The following is an 18,703-nucleotide window of genomic DNA, read 5'->3' as shown; positions in this document are numbered from 1 at the left end:
GTTAAAGCCCTTGTGGCCCATTTTAGGTTTGCTTCTGGAATGACCGGATGAGGGGTTGTACACAGGCCGTGGCTTGCCTGCTCCTCCTTGATAACACTTTGTGTCCAGGAGGCACGTCGCTAGTTGAGTTTGGTCTTCTTTCTCGTTTACTTGGCCTTGGCCTCAGTGTCCTTCCCAGCCTCTGCCAGTCAACTAGAGTCGACCTAAGGGACCCCTTTGCTGTCTCTACTTTAGATGGCCTCTGCATCCCTTCCTGTTCTGGCACTGGGGCTTCCCTGCCCTCTTCCCCTCTCTTCCTCTCTGCCCCCACAGGCCCCTACCATGGCTGACTTTGGTCTCCCCCAGACTCAACTTCCCTTTGTGACTCCCCGCCTCCTCCAACTTCCAGGAGCTGCCCCAGCGAGATCATCCTGCTTGTGTGGCGTATGGTCCCCCAGGTCAAGCCGGGGCCAGATGGCGGGGTCCTGCGGCGGGCGTCCTGCAAGTCGACCCATGACCTCCAGTCGCCCCCCAACAAGCGGGAGAAGAACTGCACCCACGGGGCCCAGGCACGGCCAGAGCAGCGCCACAGCTGTCACCTGGTGTGTGACAGCTCGGATGGGCTGCTGCTCGGTGGCTGGGAGCGCTACACTGAGGTGACCAAGCGCGGGGGCCAGCACACCCTGCCTGCACTGTCCCGTGCCACTGCCCCCGCCGACCCCAACTACATCATCCTGGCCCCGCTGAACCCTGGGAGCCAGGTATGGACAGCTGGTTCAGGGGAGGTGAAGGGCATGGGTCCCTGAGTGAGGCCAGGAAGATGCGAAGACTCAAAGTTGTGTTGTGAGGAGCCTGCCAGGGGCTTGGAGTGGGGAGCAGGGAAGTGGACTATGTGTTAGCTCCAGCCTCTATAGGGCTGTCCTGTTGGGCTGTCCCCGGCAGAGACAGCAGGTGGATCTTTGTGGCCTCAGGGCACAGATCCAGGACCATGGGAGGTCACACGGTAGAAGATTTCACCTCAAAGGAAGGAAGAGCTTTCTGCCAGTCTGCACTTATCCTCAGCGGAATGGGCTGCGTGGTAGGCAGCAAGCCCATCGTAGGAGCTGTAAGATGGAGTAATGGAATGTCAGCGTGTGTGCCCCAAAATATCGGTCCCAGGAGATACTCTGGGAAGAAAGTTTCTTGATGTCAAATGAGTTTGAGAAACACCTTATACTCTCTTCCTCCTCTGGGAGATTCCCGATGCATATTAGCCTATTTGAGGCTCTGAGGGCATCTGCAGCGAAGAAGGTGGTTTACCCTTGTTTAACCGAGCATTTCTCAAACTCCCCTGACGGTGCACCCTTTGTGGCGGAGTTGTTAGCGTCCCAAGTGCCAGTGTTTCACAGAACACACTTCAAGGGGTTAGACTTGATGACAGCTAAAGCCTCGTTCAACTCGAACATTCTAGATTCTGTGATCCCTCCAGGCCCCCCTCTCAGCTCGTTAGCGGGACTGCTGTTTTGCCCTCGTGCCCTGAGGTGCTCCCCTCCTGTCCCCAGGCCAGGGCTGAGCAGCCTGCCTGGTGGTCTGCCCTGTTCCTGGGGCTGAGGTAGTTCTATGTCTTTCCCTCGCAGCTGCTGCGGCCTGTGTACCAGGAGGATGCCATCCCCGAAGGTGAGTCTCTCCTCTGCTGCTGTGCCCTCTGAGTCCCGGAGAGATGGCGAGGTTAGCTGCGAGGCTGGGCCCCTCCTCCTCCTCTGAGTTGGGAGACCTTCCCAACAGAGTCAAGATCCCCCCCCCATTTTGACACAGAGTCTGTCTCCTCTTGGGACCTTTTTCTTCCTCACTGAACCAGTGTCTTTCTTCCTTGGACCCTGAACTGAGGAGGAAGAGAGGGCATCTTCCCAGAGCAGTCTAACAGATGGTGTTCAGGACTCAGGCATTCAGCTGAGATTCAACCAACGTTACTGAGCAACCAATATATGTAAGGTGCTGTAGGCACTGTGGTCAGGCCAGCTCGGGAGGGAGGCACGGAACTTGGAGCTGGGAGGTTCCAAATTGGAGTTGTATGAGTTTGAGCAACTCATGTCCCCTCACTGAGCCTCAGTTTCTTTATCTATAAAACGGGGCTGATAATTCCCACTTCAGAGGGTGTTGGGAGGATTGAAGGAGATAATGGTTTTGAGTGGCAGCCTATTTGCTGAGTGATGTTACACAGAAGTTAGCTGTCTTTGGAGTGCACAGATGGCTCTGCTGTTTGAAGGGATTTTTCTCCTTTGTCCTTCAAATCCTGACCTTATTTTTTAAGGGCCAGGGAGAGAAGCTGGGCTCAAAACCAGTTCCTTCTCCCAGGAAACCTGAGGTATCAGTGTTGCTGCTGGAGTTGGCTGGGCATTCCTTTAGGCCCTCTCTGCGCTGGCCTGAGTCTAGCTGGCTGGAGTCCAGGTGGTATCTGGAAGGTTGAGACCAACCTTGCCTGGTGGTCCATGGTGCTGACCTTGGATATGCTTGAGCCCTTCCTTCTTTGACCTCCTTCTTTGTGAATGGCCTTTTCCCAACCACTTGCAGACTTGCTTCCTTGCTGTCCCCCTCTGTCAGTAGCATGAAGACGACGCTTGCTTAGAGCAGGTGCCCTTTGGAGGGAAAATGGCTCCCATCAGGCTCAGAGTTGCAGATGGAAGCCATCTTTGTTCTCTCCAGGCTGGGGCATTTGGGTGTTAGGGCTTGGTCTGTTGGAAATGAATCTGTGTTCCTTCCGGAGAAAAGTCTGATGGAGATTCAACACTGAGTTTTAAAAAAGCTTTTAGTTGCCGCATCAGGTTAGAGTGGAGATGTCACTGCTAAATGGTGACCCCATTAAGGGCAGGGCCTAGGCCTGCTCACCTCCGTGTGTCTGATGCTGGTTCCAGGGTCTGACAGACAGCAGGTACTCAACAGAATTTTATTGGAGTGACTGCCTGAAGGGGAGTGACTCTGGTTGCCTCCAAGGTTTGCAGACTGCTCATGGGAGAAGGGAACTGGAGAGATGTGTGGGTTGAGGCAGGCTGGTGTGGTTCCTTTTCGGCCGAGAGATGCCTCTTGGTGTCCTCCCCTCTGTCCACGTTTTGGTTCCCCTCTGAGAATACAGTACTTAGTAAACCAAGAAGGGCAGAGTCACGCAGGCTGTGGGAGAGGGACAAGCGAGGAAATGATGCTGCTGTTAATAACAGTGGTAACTTTTGAATGCATTATATTAAGAACTTGACCTGACTTCATTCAGTCTTTTTCTAAAATTTATTTATTTATTTAATATTTATTTTTGGCTGTGTTGGGTCTTCGTTTCTTTGCGAGGGCTTTCTCCAGTTGCGGCGAGCAGGGGCCACTCTTCATCGCGGTGCGCGGGCCTCTCACTGATGTGGCCTCTCCCGTTGCGGAGCACCGGCTCCGGACGCACAGGCTCAGCGGCCATGGCTCACGGGCCCAGCCGCTCCGCGGCATGTGGGATCTTCCCGGACCGGGGCACGAACCCGTGTCCCCTGCACTGGCAGGTGGATTCCTAACCACTGCGCCACCAGAGGAGCCCTGACTTCATTTATTCTTCACGATGATAATTATTTTGGTATCCAAGGACATCTTTGCTCTTTACCAGGGATCAAATATTCCTAGCTCCTGGTCCGTGGGTTCAGAGGAAGGGGTGGAATTCAGGGTACAGATCTTCCCTTAAACGCACTCAGGGTTCTCCAGAGGCTAAAGCTGTCGCCAGGGTGACGACTTCTGTCTCCTCCTCTGGCTGGGCTGCTCGGCCTCCTTGCAGGAGGGTGGGTGGGTTGAGCCAACCTGAATAGAATGGGGTCTGGTGCCCTTCTGGGGCCTGTGGTGCCTGCCCGCCTGTCGTCGGCGTGTTCTCCAGGGCTGCGGGTGCCCTTGGCATTGTCCCTTGCCCTGTGAAAGCAGCCCAGCCTCAGATTCGCCACGGCCGGGGGACGGATGGCTGCCAAGGCTCACCTCGGAAGCCGGAGCAAAGCCGAGTAATTACTGTTTGGTCAGTGAAGCAGGTGTTTAAGGGGTGATATGGGGGTTTAGACCAGAGGGTGTAAGCGGTAGCAGGTGGGAAGTTAAGGAGTTTGCCTTCGCAGAGCTCAGTAGCTGGGTTATAACTTGGACTGTTTTTTTAAAAAAATACTTCAAAAAATCAGTTTTGGAAAATCAAGCCCACTTGCTACACACTATCCAGGGTATGTGGAGATGGGGCACGAGGGCATGCCACATAGGTTGGGTTGATTCCGCTTTGTACCAGTTACTGGCCAGATGACCTTGGGCAAGTCCCTCAGTCACTCCAGGCCTCAGTTGCCTTGTCTATAAAATGGGGCTGCTTCCCACCTGAAGGCAAAGGTGTATGTCAAGTGGCTTATTCATGACTCTCTAGGCCCAAGGCAAAGATTCTGTGACAGCCCTCTGCAGCTGGGCTAGGGCAGGGAAGAAGTGGATTCCTTTAAAGGTCAGACTGGGGGCGGGCAAAAGCCCAGATTTGGGCATTAGCAAACAGCCCCCTTTGTTAAGTTTGGTCTACTTTGCCTTGCTTGTCGGTCCTGTGTGGTTTTGCCTTCTCTGGTCTAGGCTCGGTTGTGTTAAATTAGACTGTCTAGTTCCAGACTGACCCTTTGATCCCCGTTCGTGGTAAAGCTTGTGGCGCAGCAGCCCTGTCCTAATGCCAGCCCTGACGGGTGGATTATTTGTTGGCTTGGGTTTATAATACTCGTACCCTCACACCCTGGTACCATTCACCAAACCCTTTCCCATCGGGTCTCTCGTGTGCGCCCTCACCTGCCCTGGGGCAGGCAAGGCAGCAGTCTGTATTATCTCTGCTTTGCAGTGGAGAAAACTCTGGCTCAGAGGGGGAAGGAACCTGGTCAGGGTTATTACACAGCCAGTCTCGGAGGAGGCCAGTGCTCAAGTTCAGGTGTCTTGTCCAACTCAAATCCAGTGCAGAGCTTGAGAGCCAGGATGGGTTCTTTCAGCAAAGGGGCCAGTGCCTGGCAGCACAGAGCCCTCTGGGGCGGACGTCCGGGGCCAGAGCAGACGAGGAGCTGGGTAGGTACTTCCATGCATCTGCCCCCCGCCCCTGTCCTGGGTGCACGCTCTTTTTACTCTTCTCTAAGTGACTCCCTGAAGAAGCAGGAAGTGGTTTAGGTTATTATGGTTCGAGTGCTGCCCCAGGATACTGCTGTGATCAGTGGTCACTTGTGTGTGTGGGTTGACTTGTTTTTCTTACCCGGCTCGGTGAGAAGGGGCATGGGGTGGGTAGAGGGGGAAAGTGTGAAACCTTCCGAGCTGAGTTTTTCCCCTGAGGCTGTGGACCACGCGTTGGTGGGGAGCTTCCCCGAGATGTAGTTGGGGTCAGGCCACCTGCTCACCCCCAGGCTGCCAGGACTGGGGGTGGCGGAAGGAGACCTGGGCCCCCGTGGACTGCACATTCAGGTCAGGGAGGGCTGATCAGTTGCCCACCTGACAGCAGGGACCCTCGGAGGGGGCCCAGGTGTGTGCAGAGTCTGAATGCCCTGGAGTTTATCTCCTACCTGCTTGTGTCCAAGAATTCCTGACTTTTTAGCTACTCTGTGTTTTGCTCTTCTGCCCATTGGATGAGACATGATAAAGATCTGTATGCCACCCCTTGTTCAGTATGAGGGTGTGTGTCCTGCTGTGGCACCTTATAGAGGGACTCCCTGCAGCTCTCTGCTCTCTTTCCTGGGGGTGATTCATTCTCTCTCTCTCTCTCTCTCTCTCTTCTCTCTCTCTCTCTCTCTCTCTCCCCCTTTTCTGATGAGAATAATTTGTGCGTTGATAGCCAAGCCGGGGAATACCTCCTGGCTGCGATGAAGCCTAGGATTCCCAGAGTCCCTGGAGTATCTGATTAACTCGCTTTCCCAAGTGGAGAAATCACAACAACAAAACCACAATAAGTTAGCAGCTCACTTTTACCGCGCACTTACCAGGTCCCAGGCATTATTCTAGGGGCTTTACTTGGAGTGTCTCATTTAATCCTCACAGCAACCCCATGAGCTTGGTACTATAATTGCAGTGAGGAAACCAAGACTCTGAGGGGCGAAGTGAGTTTCTGGTGGTCACCAAGCTGGGGAGCAGAGGAGTGGGATTTGGGTGCAGCCCTCTGGCTCAGAACGGGTGCTCTTCCCTGGGAACTGGAGTGGCAGGTGCCACTCCCTATTCCGGACTGACTCAGTGAGCCAGGCCGCTCCAGCTCCCTTGGCTAGTAGAAGGCAGACACCCATACATCCTGAGAAAGCCCACTGTCTCTGCTATCACTGCAGAGACATGACCTCCAGTCCCTTTGTTCAAGGGACCTGGGAGGCAATGAAACGGGCCAGCAGTGTTGGGTGTGCGCAGGGAGCAGTGGGGATGGGGACAAGGGGGACCACACGTGCTCTGCCACCCAGGATGCTCCATCTGATTGCTTGTTTGACGTGGGACTGTGGGCCCGGTGAGGTCAGATCTTCTGATTTTTCGAATCTGAGAGATTTTCTGATTTTTAAACGTACGAGGCCAAACCGATAGGTCTGGTTCAGGTCCTGGTGACCTGAACCTGTCCTTGCCCTGGAGTTGTGGGTTTACACGGTAGTATCTCTCACAGAGTGTGAGGAGATTCCTTCTGAGGCCTCCCTGTCCTCTCAGCACCTTGCTCAGGGCCCGGCGCATGGTAGCCGCTGTTGTTAATGGCTGTTAATGGACTGAGACCATGTTCCCTGTTTCGGCAGAGGCCTGCCTCTGCAGGGGGCGTAGAAATGCCTCACGGTCCCCCATCTCTGTTCCACAGAATCAGGGAGTCCCAGCAAAGGGAAGTCTTACACGGGCCTGGGGAAGAAGTGTCGGCTGATGAAGACGGTGCAGACCATGAAGGGCCATGGGAACTACCAGAATTGCCCGGTCATGAGGCCGCATGCCCCACACTCAAGCTATGGCACCTACGTCACCCTGGCCCCCAAGGTCCTGGTGTTCCCCATCTTTGTTCAGGTGAGCTGATGACCGACCCCAAGGGCTCCCTCTGGAGGAGGTGAGAAAGAATAGGGTCCTTCACCCCGGGACTCAGAGATGGTACCTCGTTCCAGGTCTGAGGACCCCCTTTTGGGAAAGACAAATAGCTTTAGGGGCTCAGGATTCCGGGGGTTATACTGAGGGAGCAGAGGTTTCCAGGAGGAGGAACAGGAGAGTGGGGGCAGGGAAGCTCGGCGACAAGCGGGTCCCCCCTCCCCCCTCCCCCTCCCCTCCCCTCCCCCTCCCCTCCCCTCCCCTCCCCCTCCCCTCCCCTCCCCCTCCCCTCCCCTCCCACTCCCCTCCCCTTCCCCCTCCCCCTCCCCTCCCCTTTCTCTGGGGCCATTGCAGACACGCTACAGCTGCTGGTTGTATTGTCACAGGGACTGTGTGCTGAGGGTTCTGCTTCCTGGCTCCTCCAGTGCTTTGTTGTTTGGAGATGACCAAGGGAGAGAGCCTCGAGGTCTGGCATCTTGTCTGGCCATCAGACATCTTAGCAAACATGTCTGGCCAGTACTAGCTGGTGGCCTGAGATTATTTAGATCTCCCTTCCTCTGCTTTTCTCTCTTTTTCCTTCTCTTCCTCCCCATTTCCAAACCTTTATTTATTCTATCACCCAGATATAACCAATGTGAGCATTTAGATATCTTTCCTGTGCATATACATATTTTAAAAAAAACCCAGACAGATCTTATTGTACATTTTATATCCTGTTGCCTTTTTTAAACAAGAATTGCAGCATGAACATTTCCTACATCATTAAATACTCTTTGAGACTGTGTCTTGTAGCGATTGGACACTACTATGTGGATGTACCATATTTATTTAAGCAGTTCTCTATTCTGTTCAGACACCTGTGTTATGTCTACTCTTTTGCTATTGTAAATAACTCTGTGATGAAGATCCTCATGCGTGAATTGCCTCTCGGATTATTTTCCTTGGGGGAGATTCCAAGAAGCAAAATGACTGGGCTATGGGTCATAAACATCTTAAAGGCTCTTCATGCGTATTTTGACAAATTGCTTTCCAGAGACACTCTTAGTTTATCCTCTCATCAGCAACCTAGAGGGGACATGGCCCCAAGAGCTTCATTTCTGACCATGCCTGCCTTCTCTGGTCTCCCTGGCGACCCATTCCAGGCCTGTCACTGGCCAGTGGATCTTAGGACTCATACGTTTATAGGACGCTCACAACGCAACTCTGGCAGGTGATGCGCCTCTCCCCAGACAACTCTGTGGGCAGGGTCTGCCCTTTGCCTTTCTCTTGGTCTCTTCTCTTTCTCGGGATGTAACCACAAAGGTCTTGGAATCCACGGAACTTATTTTTTATTTTTAAATTTTTACAAAAAAAATTAAAAATTAGTTTTTAAAAGTTATAAAAAACTTTTGAGTTGTAAAATATATAAACCAAAAATGGCATAACACTTAAATGCAGAGTTTAACAGGTAATTATAAAGCGGATATCGACTAAGAGAAAGGACTAGACCATTGCCACCACTCCAGAGGCTGTGTATCTCTCTTCCTGATTACGATGCCCCCTCCCCCCGAGACATACCCACTAGCATGAGTTTATGATAATCATTTCCTAGCTTTTCTTTAGCTTTACCACCTATATGTGCTTTCCTAAATGACTTCTTTTTGAATATTGCTTAATGAAACCATATCTCATATCTTCTTTGGGCCTTGCTTCTTTTGCCTCACGTTGCTTGTAAGATCCATCTTGGTTGTTGTGAGTGGTTGACCTTTGTTTCGTTATCGTTCTTCCAGCACCTTGCTTGGTGTCAGGTGCCCAGAAGCCATGTTATAAATGTGCATTCACGAGGATAAGCCCTGCTGGGTAGTCCAGGGCTGAGGGAGGTTGCTTCAGGCTGTGCGGGGGCAGGGCTCCCCCGTGGGTATGGGGCAGGGTCATGTGCTGGGGTGAGAGGTTTGGCTGACTTGGTCCCTGGGAACTGACAGCTGAGAAGGACTCAGTTAACTCAAGTGTGTTATGAATGTAGAGCAGGGACTGGCCTGGCCTTGAAGGGACTCAGGTGACCAAATCCGGCATGAGGCTCTCAGGATACTGCCAGAGGCGTCCTGAGAGCCTGGGCCTGACAGCATGAACAGGACAGATGGGGGAATGTGGGGGCCAGGAGCGCCCAGGAGCTCGGTGCAGTGGGGGAGCTGGGGCGGGCTCGGGTGGTAGGGTCGGGGGCGGGGAGGATGGCAAAGGCCGACCATGTGGTTGGACTTCCTGCAGCTGGTGTGTGAGGGCGGGTGGGGAAGGTAGCAGCAGCAGTTCCGCCCAGGATGAGCGTCTCTGTCTTTCTGTTTCTGTCTGTGTATGAGGGGGTGTGTGGGCTCTTGGGGTGTTGGGGCAGGGCTAGCGGTCTTCAGTCTTCTGTGGCTGGCTTTGGCAGGCTGCCTCCCCCTCCCCTTCCCCTCCCCTCCCTCCCCTCCCCCTCCAATCCCTTCCCTCCCCCTCCCCCTCCCCTCCCTCCCCTCCCCTTCCCTCCCCTCCCCTTCCCTTCCCCTCTCCTCCCCTCCCTTCCCCTCCCCCTCCCCTCCCCCTCCCCTCCCCCTCCCTCTCCCCCCCATTGCCACCAGGCTTCTTTGAACTGTCCTCTTTGTTTTCAGCCTTTAGATCTCTGTAACCCTGCCCGGACCCTCCTGTTGTCGGAGGAGCTGCTGCTGTATGAGGGGAGAAACAAGGCTGCCGAGGTAAGACACTCACATTTCCTGGGTGGGGTTTCTGGTGGGCTTCATCGGCCATCCTCCAGGCCCCTAACTTTCCTCTCTTCCTGATGGTCTCAGAATTGTACAATTGGGGTAGAAAAGACCGGAAAAGGCCTCCATGCCCTCCTTACCAAATGGCTACCCAGCTTTTGTTGGTATATTCCCAGTGATAGGGAACTTGCCACCTCTCAAAGCCATAGAGTGCATCTTTGATGGTTACAGAGCTTTCCCAACACCTAATGACGTTCCACTGTTTCTCCCATCTTCCTCTAAGGAGCAGGAGAGATGGCATTTCACCCCAGCTGTGATGAATGACTTTGTGGGTGAGAAGATAAAGCTGTTAGCCAAAGAGAATTTTAGAAGAGCACCCGTTACCTGGGTTTTTGGGTGTATATTAACCCAAATCCAAAATCTTCTTCTGAGGGATAAGTCTGTGATCTCTCTTTGGGCTCTAGCTCTGCCAACAGAGACCTGGGTGTGTAGGTCATGCTGCTTTTCCTGGGAGCTGGCCCCGGCTTATCTCTAACTGGGGGGATTTCACTCGCCCACACCATCCCCAGAGCTGGCCAGGTTCCGGCTCAGTCTCATGAGTTTAAATCTACTTGGGAACAGAAGTTGGAGCTCTGGGGTCTGACTGGGCTACCTGGGAGCCTTGAGGAGAGAGTAGGGGGCTTGCCTCCAATCAGGCCCTGATTCAGAGCTGGCAGTGTGGCTTGGCTGGGTTGAGTGACAGCTTGGGGTGGTGGAAAGATCAGGAAACTTGGAGGCAGAAGGCATGTAGCCAGCTCTTGCTCCACGGCTGGTTCACTTACAACTTCTTCCTTCTTCCTCAGTCTTCCCATCGGAACAGTGGGGGGTGTGTGTGTTTGAGGCAGCAAGGGCAGGATCTGAGGTCAGCTGATCTCTAAGGGCCCTTTCAGCCTCAGCATTCCGGGACATTTTGTGTAGTCGTGACTAAAGCAGGCTGCTTTTGTTTTGTTTGTGAAACAAGCAGACCAGAACTCATATTTTCCAAATGAGCGTTGTCTTTCAGGGGCGCTCCCTGGGGAGACTGCAGGATTATTTCTACCACACTGGCGTTGCTTACCACATTTCTGGACCTCCTCTTCGGGAACTTTCTTAAGAACCTTGGCATAACTTCTGAATTGCCTCTGTGGGAGTAAAACTTCATCTGTTGCGGGGGATTTGGGTTTTAGGAACGAGAAGTCCTTTGGAGCTATGCTTGGTGAATAAGTGTGTGGTGGAGCTCAGTCAGGTAGCCAAAGGTCAGAAACTGAGGTGTGTGGCTATAAACCCACAAGACTCAGAAGGAGGCGGTTAGGAATGGCAGCCACTGTGGAGTACATTCGTATGTCTCAAGGTGCTCTTTTCTTCCCCTACTCACTCACCATTAAACCTGCAAACCTTGAGCACTTCTTATTTATCCTCACTGTGCAAGTTTTCCATTCTTGATCCCAGTTAACTCTCACAGCTTCCCGAGGAGAGGCACGTTTGCCCCTACTCAGTAGATGAGGAAACTGAGGCTCGAGTGAGATTTACTAGGACCTGAGGGTCTCAAGACTCCTAAGAGATGGAGCCATGATTAGCACTTGGGATCTCTCTGGCTCAGCAGTTCTTTCCAGGATCCCATGCTGGCTCTGGTGTGTTTGTTTAAAAACAAACTAACAAACATAAGCTGAAGCCAGGGCCTGATGATAGTTAAAATCTGTCCAAAAGCTCTTTGCCTAGTGGGCCTTTGGAGCCCTAGAACTAAGAGACCCCTTTTGACGGTTGAAAGAAATGATTTGAACACAAGGAAAAATAATACATTTCTTTTTCTTGAAATATGATAGGAAGCAAATATGTGGCTGTTAGTAGCCTGTCGTGTTATTCAGGCCAAAAATATAAACCAATTCAAGAGGGGTTTGGCGAAGTTCAGAGAATCGCATCGTGGCTGGGCCCTCAGGAGCCGTCCATTCTAATTGCTTCCCTGTAACTTTCCAGCTGATTGTTCTCCATCCAGCCTCTTCTTGAGTCTGCTGAGGGAGCCCTCCCGGCAGTGGTTCTATTACCAGAGAGCCCTAAATTGTAGAAAGTTGCTCGACAGAAATCTTTGTTCATGGAATGTTCCCCCTTGGCTTGGTGTCCCTTCTCTTCTCTGGGCATGCTCCGTGAGCTGATCCAATCCCACACCGTGAACTGCCCTCATCACACGCCCTCCCGGAAGTCACCAACTTGATTAACGTGCCCTGAGATCAAATCAGCGTTTTGGTACAAACTCATTTCTACATTCAAAGAATGGTTACTGAGCATCTACGATGGAGCCAGGCCCTGTGCTGGAGGTTCCAGGAGTCCTATGGGGCACAAGAGAGACATGCCCTCACTTTACACACTGACTCATTAAGTTTACCGTTTGCTGGGTCACCAAGGCCTTTGCTGCAAACCCTGCCCTCAGGCAAGATTCCTCCGAGGAAGCTTGGTTAGGGCCACGTGGGATTAGTGGTGCTTCAAGTCTCAAGGATTTCCTAACCAAGCGATTCCTCGACTCTTGAGCCTTTGGGAAAACAGATGTGTCCTTGGAACAAGTGTGGGGAAGACAGCTGGCGGCCCCCAGGGCCTGCTGTGGGAAGCAAAAGGTAACTGGGCTGTGGAGATGGGTGTCACTGCACTGCAGGCTGCTGTGGCTCTGCGGGGAGCAAGGCCTGCAGGGTGCTGGTGAGACGGGAGAGGGGCCCACCTGCCCTCCTCTGGCATCCTCGCCTCTCTGCCCTGTCTCCCGCTGTGCAGCAGCTCTGTCCTTTCCCTGACCCGGCTTTTGGGGAAATTCTTCGTTCAGGCCTTAATCACTTCCTGTCTAGACCACATTCTCAGCTCTGGGAATCTGGGCCAGAGCAGCGACCTGGGTCTTTTCTCACCTTGCTGGTACCTCTTCTCCACTTGCCATCCATCCAGCCCTCTCTGGGCCTGCGTTGTTTTTTGAATTTTTAGGCTCCTGACAGACTATCTCCTCTGACCCTTCCCCTGCCAGCTTCCCTGTGGGTCCAGAGACCACTTCCTGGTTTCCACTGAGTGGGTCAGGGGACCCTGAGGGTTTGTCTTGTGCTTGCCTAGTGTAGAGCTTTCTCCTTTCCACTCACTGGACGTTGAAGTCTTCTCCTCAGACAACCAACCCCTAAACTCCTTCTGAACTCTGAGATCATTTTCTTCCCTTCCCTTAACTTCATGTTTCTGTCTCCTTTGTGCCTCTTTTTTGGTCCCTGCTTGGATTCTTTCACATTCAGGGACAGGACAACTGTAGGCACATTGCTACCTCACCATATTGTGAGAGCTTTGCGGTCATCCAGACCTGGGCAATGGTCTCTGGCTGTGTAGCCTTGGACAGGTCACTTAACCTCTCGGTGCTGTAGGGTCCTCACCTATACATGAGGGCAATGATGTTAGTTACAAGTGAGGATCCACTGAGCAGAAAGTAAGTGCTCAGTAAATGGAGGCTTCTGTGGACTATGTTGGGTCAGGGCTGTGACGGGAAGGGGTTTGGAGAGAGTCACTGCCAGGATGCCTTCCAGCCCAGGGTTCAGGAGCCCTTGTGTTTGGTCCCCGTTAGATAAGCCAGAGCCCCTGAATGCCTCCTGCTCAAGAATGCCCCCTACCGTCTCTGTGGCCCAGATTCCCTCAAACCTCTGTGTGCCGCGTAGTCCTTTGAAAAACATTTATGTATTTTTAAATTATAAAAGTAACAGATTCTCATTGCAAACTAATGCAAATTAAACAGAAACGTATAAAGTCAAGTCCCATTCCCCACAGTGAAGACTGTGATGAGTATTTTAGACGTTAAAAAATGTATAAATACAGACAGGTTTACAGTTTGGTTTTACGAAGTTGGATTATACGCTAGCTATTTTTTGGACATTGCACTATTTTGATTTATGATGGACAGATTTCCATTTCTGCCCACATGGCTCTACTTTCTTCTTTCAATAGTTGCATAAAATTCTCCCACATGAAGGTAGCATAATTTAGTTTATCCATCCTCTCTTAATGGGTGTTTATGTTCTTTTTTAAAATTACAAAGTTTTGTAATGCTGAGAACATCCCTACATGTTCATATTTCTATGTCCTTGTAAGTGTTTCTATAGGCTAGAGTCATCGAGGTGGAGTTGTTAGGTCATCTTCAACAGTCTGACAGCTAAATGTCAACATGTTGGCCTTTTAAACTTCGTCAGCAATCCAGCACACACTCACTGTGGCCCTTCGTGGCGCATGCCAACCTTCCAGCGGACTCTTCTTACCCCAGATGAGATGAAATGTCAGATTTTGACACCTCCAAGGGAATTCCACAAAATTAATAATATTTTGTTTTCTTCAGAGAATCTGAAATAGGGTTTTTATTGCTTTTGACTAAAGGCCACCGCAGGATTTACAAAACAAAGACCAGTGTAATCTTTACTGGCATTAGAGGATCAAGTGGATTTTTTTTTAGCATAAAAATATGCTGAGCATGCCTGATGGTTTACCTATAATGTCTAAAAATATCTTTCTCCTTTATTTTTGGAGCAGCTAGTGTATAAAAGAGATAAAAGTTCTGTGCTTGTCTGTGTTGGAGCGTCAGTAACTGGCTTTTTCTTGAACTGACTGTGCATGAACGCAGTTAAAATTATCTACAAGGAATTTGGTAAGGATACTCACATTGCATGATGCTTCAAATTCACTGTCTACACAGACCTTGTGAACGAAGCCTGTAGGGAGCTGGGCAGGGACGTTCCCCCCTGTTTGCACAGATGAAAAAAACTGAGGCAGAAGGGATTCAGCAGACTTAACCAAGTTTTCATGGCTACTTAGTGGGACAGGTGCCTCGACTTCTGACTCCAAGCCCAGTGCTCTTTCAGCCGGACATTTAGAGGAGAATGCAAGCAAATGCGGCACGTCCTGCAGCTCAAGGGTGGCTCCAAGCCAAGGGCACTGGGCTGGAGATTCCAGAGGCGTTTGGTCAGAGAGGTGGGCCTGTGGGGTGTCGGGCTGTTGAGAGGCTGGCAGAGGCCGTCAGGAGGCATGGAGAATGAGGATGAGGGCTGATTTTTGTTCTGTCATTTTTTCCTACTGTGAGGAGTAGGCAAAAGGGTAGCCTTGACTGCAGGTCAGGTCTCTGCCCTTGGCTTAGGCCACGCTGAGCATCTGCTCCTGGTTATGCCCGAGATGATGGAGACGCGTTACCTGGACTCCCAGGGGAGGCTGTGGCTTCTGGCCTCTGGGACAGCAGAACAGCGAGCTCTGTTTGCTCTCTCCCTGTGCAGGTGACGCTGTTTGCCTACTCTGACCTGCTGCTCTTCACCAAGGAGGATGAGCCAGGCCGCTGCAACGTCCTGAGGAACCCCCTCTACCTCCAGAGCGTGAAGCTGCAGGAAGGTGAGTGCATGCCCGAGAGGCCCTGGACTCCCTCTGCACTCTCTCTGAGGCCTGCTCTGGGCAGCATGGATGGGATGTGTGCCCCTAGATCTGGTTCTCAGACACTGGCGTTCCAGTCTAGGCTGGCAGGCCCCTGTACACCCTGAGCTTTGCTGGGAGGCTTCTGCTCCAGTGAGGTCTCAGGGAGGCTTGGGAGTGGAGTGGGAAAAGCGCTGGCTTCAGACAGACCTGTGTTCAAATCTTGGCTCTGCCCCTCACTACCTGTGTGACCTCAGGCAAGTTCCTCAACCTCTCTGAGCCTGTTTCCTCATGCGTAAGTGAGGACACCAATAGTATCTCAGAAGGTTTTTGTGAAGATTAAATTAGGTCGTTTATGCAAAATGGCTGGCCCACACTGTGTGCCCAGGCAACACATCCGGGACATGAGCACGTGGGAGGGTGAAGTGAGTCTCTACCCCACACTTGCCACGGTGCCCTCCCCTCCACTCGGGAATGGGAAACCAGCGGGAGTATCTGTCGAGTGGTTTGGTTTGGCGCCTGAGGTCTCTGCTGAAAGGGGCTCAATTTCCTCTCCCAGATTATGAAAACAACACCAGACCTGTTTGAGCATGGGTGACAGGGGCAGGGAGGAAAATATTACCTAGTGAAAGAATTCTGTTTTGACGGGTTTTGCTCCAGGAAAACTTCCTGCCTGTTTGCAAACCCGGCCTGCGTGCTCGGTGCCCCCGCTGTTCTTCCTCCTTAGAAACCCAGGGCGTGTGAGAACCTCCATTCTCGCAACCCCACAGGAAGTCGCTTACAACTTCTCCTTCTCTGCCTCTGGCTTTCTCCTGCCCACTGCCCACTGCAGCCACTGAGGGGAAAAAGCAAGTCACCTTGCTTGGGGCCAGCCTCTCCTACAGGGTGGGCTGGGCCTGACCAAGGTCATGGGGAGGAACAGCCCTCTGAGCAAGTTCAGCTGAGATCCTGGCATTCCAAGGAGCCCCCCATTACCTGCGGGAGCGGGGTGGGCGAGAGCTACAGTGACTCTGCCCTTGGCTTCCCTGCTGCCCTGCCCCTCTCTCTGTCCCTCACGCCCAGCTTCCCCTACACACCCATTCTCCCGTCCCTCCCACCCCTCTGCACACACATGCACTCACACGCCTGTCCACCCCCAGCTCCCACTATCTAGGACCCAGTCATATTTGAGGGGTGCTGGTGGGGGGCTGTGCTTGGTAATACAGGCTGATTGATTAGAACCATCACACAAGTCAGGCTCATCACACAAGTCTGGGGCCTGCAAGCCCAGGACCCTGGGCAGCTCAGCCTCCTGCTGAAAGGAGGGAGGGGGAAGAGGGCTTTCAAACTGGCTGAGCGTTGGGTGCGGGTTGGGAGCCACAGGGCAGAGGAAGAGCCGAGGGCAGTAGCTGGGGGCGTGAGGCCCTGGGCCGGCTTTGCTGCTGACGTGTGGTGTGGCTTCAGCTGCTCCTTTCTCCCTTTTCTGGGCTGTGGTTTTTCTGACTGTGAAACCAGGCTTGGGCAGTCCAGTGTGTTCCCTCCCAGACCTGACGTGCCCACATGGACCCCGAGGTTGCTCTGAGAAGCTGGACAGTGCTCATCTGTCTGGTCCCCACCCCTAGCCCGGGTGCGGGGAGCCCGCTGGGAATTGGTTGGATCTTCCCCTCCTGGAGGCCCCAACCTAAGGCTTGAAGTGAGAGGCAGGGTAAGCACCATCCTCCCCTGGGTGGCGGCTGGTCAGGGTGGGTGGCGTGAGGCCTTGGGGCGTGGCAGAGAAACCTCCTGCGTGCCAGGTTGCATGTGAGCGCCAGCCTGTGCGGGCATGGCCTCCTGGGGCTGGAGACTGTGGGTGGCCAAGACCAGCACTGCTCAGGAGAGATGACCACAGCCCTTGGAGCCTATTGGGTTGGCACGTGAGGGTGTGTGTGTGTGTGTGTGTGTGCGCGCGTGCGTGTGTGTGTGTGTGTGCGTGTGTGTGTGTGTGTGTGTGCGCGCGCGCCTGTCCTGGCTGGCCAGGACGTTGCTCTGGTGCGAACTGTCTTGCCTTTCTCCAGCAGTGTCGGTCAGCAAACACAGCGAGTGTGGCTTTCCATGGAGCCAGGGAGCTGCTGGGAGCGAAGGCAATGGCTCAGAGACACTGAGCACTCAAGGTGCACATTCCAATGCTTAGATGTCTTTTCAGGCACTTGTGGGGAGCCCTTGCCCCGCTCCCTGAGACAGCCTTGGGGGTCCCAGGGTTTGCAGAAGTCCGGTGACCACCTCTCCAGCTGTCGGAGTTGGAGCTGCAGGACCCGGTGTCCTGAGTCCTGGCACCCGCACTCCTGCCCGCCTCCCTGCACCCCCAGAGACTCGCTGCAGCAGCAATGGCCTGAGCGAGGCTTTTAAGAGATGCATTTGGGGCCTCAGCTGGAGCTCCTCTTGGCAGGATGGTCTCTGATTAACATTGCTCATGACTCCTAAGGTTTCTTGTCTCTTTCAAATCAACATGTGCGGAAAGTTCAGTTTGAGGCAGAGAAGATGGTGAACAAGGAGCACACCCAGCCTTTCCTGCAGGCTGGGGCTGGCGAGGGCAGTTCCCTGGCCGAGGAGGATCTGCCCCACCCAGGGACCAAGGACTCCCTTGTGTGACATGCCTGATGCATGCTTGGCTCTGCTGACCAAGCCTACTCCCAGGGCTGGGCACGGGCACAGAACATCGTGGATGCCCAATGACTGTTTGTTGGGTGAATGAGTGTAGGAGCCAAGGGAGATGGGAAGCATGGCCTCAGCTTGGGGGCTGGGGTGAACTCCTCCCTCAGGGCTCCCGGCTGGTGGCCACTTAAACCTTGCCCGCCCTCCTCCTGCCCAGCTTCCCCCGAGCTTCAGCAAGGCTGAATGGCAGTGTAATGGGAACAGGCGGAGAGCTGGCGCTAACAACTGGGACATCTCCGGTCAGCCGGGGCCCATTGTGGTCTCTTCCTGCCTCTGCCGCCCACTGGCTTTGCTGTTCTTTGTGTTTCTGCCTCCCGGGTGGCCAGTATCCCACCCACAGTGTGTCTTCCTGACCTGCTGTGGTCTCTCAGGATGGCCTGGAAATGTCCAGCTGATTCTTGGGTTCACCATCCACCCTGAGGAGCCCAGGCGCCCCATCTTGGAAACTCAGCTGCTTAGGTCCAGGCTGCTGGTACACTTGGAGTTAAATTTAGTCGGTTGACATTTTCTGAGCACCTCCTCAGAGCCCACCTCAGTGCTGGCCACCAGGGTGAGAGCAGAGGAAGAGACGCACATACATTCCCACCTCCGGAGCGCATGGCCAGGTGAAATGACAGATGAGTAAACCGGGAGAGGGACAGAAGTGTGACATAGTGGTCAGAACACAGGCTTTGGAGGCAGGCAGTCCTGGGTTCAAGTCTCAGCTCTGTCACTTGCCCACTGCATGCCTTCTGCAAGTTGTTTTCCTTCCCTGGGCCTCAGTTTCTGCATCTGGAAAACGGGGACAACAGCCCTCCTGGCCTGTCTCACAGGTGGGGCGGACTTGGTAACTGGTGGATTTGGGGATCTCAGCCCAGGCTTGAGAGGGCTCTGGGAAAATGGCAGAGGGGCCAGACTTGGGCCGGGAAGCCACCTCTGGGCTCCCCCCAGCC

The 18,703-nt window shown here is 53.3% G+C and overlaps 2 protein-coding genes across 2 annotated transcripts in view; one reads left to right on the top strand and one right to left on the bottom strand.

Annotated features, from left to right (window-relative positions):
* The window catches only part of RNF183 (ring finger protein 183), a gene marked incomplete at its 3' end in the record, with an annotated part of 360,397 nt that overhangs the window by 167,884 nt on the left and 173,810 nt on the right, over positions 1–18,703 (bottom strand). The gene's annotated exons all lie outside the window — the stretch shown is intronic.
* Positions 1–18,703, top strand: part of RGS3 (regulator of G protein signaling 3) — a gene marked incomplete at its 5' end in the record, with an annotated part of 127,536 nt that overhangs the window by 36,900 nt on the left and 71,933 nt on the right. The window contains 9 exon segments of the mRNA XM_082656624.1: positions 389–740; positions 1,596–1,635; positions 6,770–6,966; positions 9,603–9,686; positions 14,972–15,083; positions 15,829–15,833; positions 15,835–15,873; positions 15,876–15,992; positions 15,994–16,006. Of these exon segments, the coding sequence (XP_082512750.1) occupies positions 389–740; positions 1,596–1,635; positions 6,770–6,966; positions 9,603–9,686; positions 14,972–15,083; positions 15,829–15,833; positions 15,835–15,873; positions 15,876–15,992; positions 15,994–16,006 (959 nt within the window).

This window comes from Grampus griseus, assembly GCF_964374135.1.
Source record: "Grampus griseus genome assembly, chromosome: 6".
NCBI lineage: Eukaryota > Metazoa > Chordata > Mammalia > Artiodactyla > Delphinidae > Grampus > Grampus griseus.
Note: the sequence above shows the minus strand (reverse complement) of the source record. Positions and strands in the feature narration are given on the sequence as shown.